The sequence below is a fragment of the Dreissena polymorpha genome, chromosome 1, assembly GCF_020536995.1.
Source record: "Dreissena polymorpha isolate Duluth1 chromosome 1, UMN_Dpol_1.0, whole genome shotgun sequence".
NCBI lineage: Eukaryota > Metazoa > Mollusca > Bivalvia > Myida > Dreissenidae > Dreissena > Dreissena polymorpha.
In genome coordinates this window covers 88,355,527-88,362,470 of record NC_068355.1, presented here as the reverse complement: position 1 = coordinate 88,362,470, position 6,944 = coordinate 88,355,527, and the positions used below count along the sequence as shown (strand labels likewise).

Here is a 6,944-nt window from a genome sequence, read left to right as displayed (position 1 = left end):
TTTTATATAGAAAAGTATGTATAGATATATATGGCATTTGTTGTTTATTAGGTTTAAACAGTTGCACACTAATATTATAAAAACATTAATACGTATTCACAAAATGAATAAATGTGATAGGTACATTTTAATTTATGCAAAAATAACCTCAATGAGGTAGAATAAAATGTAAAAAATGTATTGTAATTTCTTAACAACAAAATATGATACGTTGATGAAACTCGTTGTACTGATTTCGCTTCAAATTTCCCTTGTGTTTTTCTGTCAATCCCTTTCTCCGTTCACAAATCATCCCACGGTAAATACGCAAAAAGGAATGGCTTCACTAATACATGATCATAATCATTAAACTCAACATACATATCAAGTGCCAGTTTGTTGATAAAATCAGAACTACGCGAAATGATGAAAATGATTTTAAATATATAATCAGGGATTTCAGTACATTTTGAAAACCAGGAGTCAAAATGACACAAGGTCTTAAAATTATGAGGGGTCAAAATAAAAATGATAAAATACTTAAGTTACTTGAAATGCATGTTGAAGGTTTTGTATTAGCTTATTTATCATAATAATTAATAAAACAATAACAATGGCTTTATTTTTCCCATAAAAGATCATTTCTGGTCCATATATCCATATCCATAAGCGGATGGAAACCACGCACCAGGAAAAACACAGAAAACTGCGAAGAAGTCTCCAGCACTTCGTTTTGCAAGCTGAAATGTGAGAACAATGTGCCCTGGGATCTCTGATGACTTGCTCACCATTGATGACTCTAGGAAGACCGCCATCATCGACAGAGAACTCACCAGAATGGACATTTGTATCGCCGCCCTCCAAGAAACTAGATTATCAGCTAGCGGTTCCCTCAGGGAAGAAAACTACACTTTCTTCTGGAAAGGGATGGAGCCAGAACAGCCACGGCAACATGGAGTGGGTTTTGCTGTTAAGAACACCTTGCTCGCCTCCATCAAACCTCCCACAGGTGGCACGGAGCGCATCCTTACACTTCATCTTAACTCAGCTGCAGGTCTCATTACCATCTTCAGCTTCTATGCACCGACTCTGAGCGCTTCCGATGAAGACAAAGACACCTTCTACGATCAGTTGGACAGTCTGTTTGGCGGGATCCCCAAGATTGAGCCTATCCTGCTCCTCGGTGACTTCAATGCCAGAGTTGGGACAGACCATCAGTCATGGTCGTCTTGCATTGGACACTATGGCACTGGGAAGATGAACGACAATGAACAGAGATTGCTAGAGCTCTGCTCCTATCATAACTTGTGCATCACGAACACCTTCTTCCAGTCTAAACCTCAGCACAGGGTGTCATGGATGCACCCCAGGTCCCGTAGGTGGCACCAACTCGACCTTGTGATCACTAGACGCTCCCTGCTGAGCAGCGTACTAGGAACACGCAGCTACCACAGTGCAGACTGCGACTCAGATCACGCCCTAGTATGCAGCAGAATGAGATTCCTCCCCCGCAAGCTACATCGCTCCAAACCCCCAGGTCGGCCTCGTATCAACATAGCCAGGATTGGTGATTGCCAGCGCAGGGAAGAATTTGTTAACAGCCTAGAGAATGCCCTTAAAGATCTTCCGGAGCAGGATGCCATGGGACGATGGAAGTCCATCAGGGATACCATTTACGATGCCGCCATTGCCGCCTTTGGAAAGAAGGAGGGAAAGAATCCTGACTGGTTTAACGCCAACCTCCAAGAACTTGAACCTGTCCTTGCTACCAAGCGCTCAGCTCTTCTCGCCTACAGAAAGTCACCATGCGAGAAGACGCTCTCAGCTTTGAGGACGGCACGAAGCAATGCCCACCGCATAGCCCGACGCTGCGCCAACGACTACTGGCTGCAGCTGTGCGAGAGCATCCAGCGCTCAGCCGACTGTGGAAATGTGCGTGGCATGTACGATGGCATCAAAAAGGCAGTTGGCCCCACGGTCAAGAAGACCGCCCCACTCAAGTCCTCAACTGGGGAGACAATCACTGACCGCAACCATCAGATGAGGAGATGGGTGGAGCACTACTCAGAGCTTTACTCTAGTGCAACTGTTGTCACCGAATCCGCCATCCATCTCCATATCTCATTACTGACCTGGATGTTGCTGTCCTTTCTGCTGAAGAAAGCAAAAGCCATTGGCTCTCCATCTCCAAGAAGCCTGACATCCTGTCTCAAGCCATACAGTCTGTGCTTCCAGACCTGAGTCCTGTAAGCAACTGGCCACGGTCTCCTTTCCTACAGCAATCTTCTCTAGCACAACCGTCCAGACTTACTCCTCTTCAGACATTTCAACCACAGCCTATCACCTACGTCAACCGCTCGGAAAGCATTGGCCCCCTGCAACAATTGAGCAATGTCATCGGAACATCAACAAACTCCCCAACGCCAGCACCAAATCAACTAACCCTGACCAGCCTCCCACTATCTCACACCGCATCAACAGAAGCACCTCAATATAAAGAAGTGAAACTCCAGCTGCTGGAGCAGTATTGAATTTTCATTAAAAACAATTAGATGGTCCTTTATTTAAGGCAAGTGACCGATTGCCCAAACAGTACAAAACAGCACAATACAGCACAATACAAACCAACATAAACACAAAATATGAATAAAGCTGGGGTCACCGCCTTGGAACGGTCAATGCAAAGCATTGGGGGTTTAAACCTGGTTATAGAGCGCTCAACCTCACACTTGGCCCAGCAATATTCATAATACATTTAAGTGTAAATAAAATTTAACGTCATAGCATTGTAACTCAAATTAAACAATAATAAAAGGGAATTAAAACGCATTCAATTTAATTACTATTTAATTACTCAATTGCATTGAAGATACAAGAGTAACAGAATTACAACTTTTTGACGAACGATCAAATAAAACTATTAACAATTGTCAACTACATTCCTTCTTTATAGAAAAGATTTGAGAATGTAGAATCATAGAGTTAATATCTCAGATAATCATCGCGCAAATACAGGAAGAAGCAGCAATAATGGGTGTGTAAAAATTCCATATTACATAGCTTGGTTGTTTATGTGACTGCTAAACAAATTAAAAATAATTAAATCAAACAAGAAACGCCTATCAGAGAGAAAATATAAATAAAATGGAACATTATAAACCCAATGACCTATGCATGTAGATTACAACTGGGAAAGTCTCAGCCATAATCAACCAAGAAGATCCTTTGACCACTCTGCCAACCATCGAAGAATGGCGTGCTCTTGCCCCTGAATCAACATCTGACTCCAGCTCTTCATCTGTTTCTTCATCTTCTTCATCATCAGCCGCTACCAACTCTTCTGTTAAAAGACACAATGAACTAATGGCTGTGTTGTCAGATATCAATAATAACTTGAAAAATATACACACAGAAATCAACAAGCAGTATCGCTTCAATTGTGACTTCACAATGAGTATGGCAGACCTCACTGACATCCTGAGGAGTCAAAACCAACCCAAACAACCAGGTGCTGACTGTCACCCACCCACATATCATCATCCAGATTCCAGCCAGCAACACCCATCACCGTCTAGACTATTATGCAACTGAAACATTTACCGTCCGTTACAACCAGCAACGTAACCGATCTCCTTTGCGCCCCAGAAATTACAACTCAAGGGACAGGCATGAGAAGGAAAATCACCGCGACAGAGTTGAGCATCGTCGTATGTATTAGTTGCCTGAAACATTGATACATTGTCACTTTAATTACAATAAACTTCGGTTAACATCTTTTAAAGCTTTGCAAATTCAAATGATTGTATCATTTAGTGTTTTAAATTATCTAGTCATTTTTAAGAAGGTTAAATAATTATTTAAATATAAATGTTTGCAAGTGAATACATGTTGACTAATTAACTTTTGTACTCAAGTTAGAATTTGGTTTTCAAGATTTTCTTGAGAGTATTTTTTTTGTAATATGTAAAAATATTGCTGAACAAGTCAGTAAAATTATTTACATTGTTATTTGTACAAATTGGAAGTCTAGTCATTACATTATTTATATTGACTTTCTATGATCTCAAATTGTTTATTATTGTACATAGGAATGAAATTTGTTGTGATTGTTTTTACAGCATTTTATTGTATTTGATAGTTCTTGTGTTAAGTAGTGAAACATAACACTGAACAAAGTGTTGTACCTTGAAATGGATGCTCTAAATCACACTGTTCAAAGTGTTAAACAAATAAGTTCTTACAAAGTTTCACTGATATTGTCACTGTTAGAGAGTTTAAAAACAAATGTTTTACTTAATTATTTAAAGGAGGACCTTTAAAATTGAAGGAGGGGTAATGTCATGCCCTAGATTGTTCATGTAAACATGCGTTTATGTACATGTACATTGTTTATTTTTATCGTTTATGTTTTGCATCTAAATGACTATGTCACTGTTATTTAATGCTTTTATTGGATGCTGTGTGGTAGTTAGAGCTGATAACAGCCGATGCCTACCTTTTGCGATTCTTTATAATTTGTAATATCCTTTTAAAATGTCTCATTGTATAAGCGTCTGTTAATATGGCAGCCATTTTTGATAAACAGGAAGTTGATTTCCTGATGCTGACATAAGTGCATTCTGGGTAGTTTACAATGACTACAGTATTTTTGACAGTTTAGTCATATGAAATAATTTGCCCAATACTCATATTCCTTCTTAAAATTGTTTAAAAAGGTAATAGTTGTCTTTATAAATGATTTATTTATTTAAATGATATGTATTTGACTATTATTTAATTGTAATATTGTCAGAAATATCATTTTAAGACGAGTGACATTTACCGTGTCAAAAACGCTCAAATTCTATTGTGCGCTCTTGCGCGCTTTACTGAGCGCTGTTTGTGCGCTTTTTGTGCACATTTCATATGTGCGCTTTTATGTTGATATTGCACAATGTTATGCGTGCGCTATAAAAGGCTCTGAAAATTCTCGTTCGTGGACTCTGTTTTCCTAGGTGTGAGACCTATTTTATATATATATATATATAAGCATTTAAATACTAGTAATTAAAATTAAGACTGAATTTTATAAATTGAATTTATCATCTTTTTAGGACATTACAAAACAGAGTGTGCAAATACTTAACATGAAACATGTATATTGCTGTATTGCAATGATAAATGTCTGAGAATTAATCTGTCTGTTAAGAAATATATATATATATTAAAAGTTGTTATTAATTTATTTGTTATACATACATACATACATATCCGGTTAGGGCCGCAATCTGGATCAGCTTCTAATAGCCCCCTCATGTTCGTTAACCCAGGTAATCTCCGGTATAACTGAGTACATTTTGTCACCAATGTATTTGTCCAATCTGTTCTTAAAAGTATTCAGGGATGGCGCAGTAACAACGAATTCCGGTAGATTATTCCACGGATCTATCACTCTCTGAGAAAAGAAGTATTTTCTGATGTCTTTTCTACAAAATTTCTTCTTGAGTTTAAACAGTGACAATGTCTTCTTTTTTATTCAAGATTTTAAAAACTTCAATCATGTCTCCACGGAAACGACGATATGACAAGGATGGTATTTTCAAAATTTTAAGTCTTTCAATGTATGGCAAGTGTCTAACATAGTATACTAATTTAGTCGCACGTTTTTGTACTCGTTCCACAACTTCTATATCTTTTTTGAATCGTGGGTACCAAATTATATTACCATCGTGAGGTCTGATTAACGACTTGTGTAATTTCCTTAGTTGTTTTGTAGTAATGTGAAGAAAAGTCCTTCTAATTACATTACTATTAGTTGCGAAATCTTTGAATTTCATGATTTCAGTGGTCGTTGTAAGCTATCAAAATGGAGATTTGGGAATGTAAAAGGGTGGTCGTTGGTCTTTGTTCACAGGTGGGCTTTATTCGCAGGTTCAATATATAGTGAAATCGTTCGGGAGGAAATCGGTGTGGTCGTTATTGACTGTTGGTCGCTATTAACAGGCGGTCGCTCGGGCAGGTTGGACTGTAGTTCTATTTGGCTGTTGGCTTTATTTATACACTGGTTCATATGTTCTCTAAATTTCAAATCAGGACTGAATATAATCCCTAAATCCCTTTCATGCGTTTTACTTGAAATTTTATTTCTTTCGGATCCTGTTCCAAGCAAATAAGTCTTCTTTGGGTTATTTTTTCCATAATGTATTACTCCACATTTTTCAGAGTTAAATTTTAGAAGCTAAGTGTCACTCCAATTACATAATTTGTCATTGTCTCTTTGAATTTGGTCCGTATCTTGTCGTGATTGTGTAATATTGAATAGTTTTGTATCGTCTGCGAAAAATATCATGGTAATTGCTATTAAGTCCTCAATGTCATTTATGTAAACTAAGAAAAGCGTGGGCCCTAAAACATTTCCTTGTGGTATGCCGCTTGTAACATTGCACCATTCAGATTTACTTTTATTTACAATAACTTGTTGTTTCCTGTTAGTAAGAAAAGCTTTCACCCAGTTCAAAATTTTGCCATTTATACCATAAGACTCTAATTTCTTCATCAATCGGGTGTGTGGTACTGTATCAAATGCCTTGCTAAAATCATAATAAATACAGTCAAAGCTGTTACCCTCGTCTATCCATTAAGTCTATTTTTCCATCACGTCTAAAAGTTGTAAAGCACACGAACGTCAAGAACGGAAAACAAATTGAGAATTTGAAAACATGTTATTTGAGTTTATGTATGAAACTTTACTGTCTCTTACAAGTTTTTCCATCATTTTGCAAGGTATATAAGTCAAACTTATGGGTCTGTGGTTACCAGCTTCATCTCTGGCACCTTTCTTTAACAATGCTTTCACATGTGCAGATTTCCAATCTTCAACAACAGTTTCACTTTCATAAGATAGTTTGAAAATCATTGTAAGTGGGACGACTAAATTGCTTCTTCATTCTTTCAAAATTCTAGGATGAATACGGTCAGGTCCATAG

At 37.7% G+C, this 6,944-nt stretch overlaps 1 protein-coding gene across 1 annotated transcript; it reads left to right on the top strand.

Moving 5' to 3' along the window:
- Positions 1-735: 735 nt before the first annotated feature.
- Positions 736-2,220, top strand: LOC127835421 (uncharacterized). The gene has a single exon (XM_052361883.1). It carries the CDS (start codon positions 736-738, stop codon positions 2,218-2,220), a length of 1,485 nt encoding a protein of 494 aa, XP_052217843.1.
- Positions 2,221-6,944: the final 4,724 nt, after the last annotated feature.

Excerpts from the sequence above, each read along its gene's own strand:
- LOC127835421 (XM_052361883.1), top strand. The coding sequence starts at position 736 with ATGTGCCCTGGGATCTCTGATGACTTGCTCACCATTGATGACTCTAGG.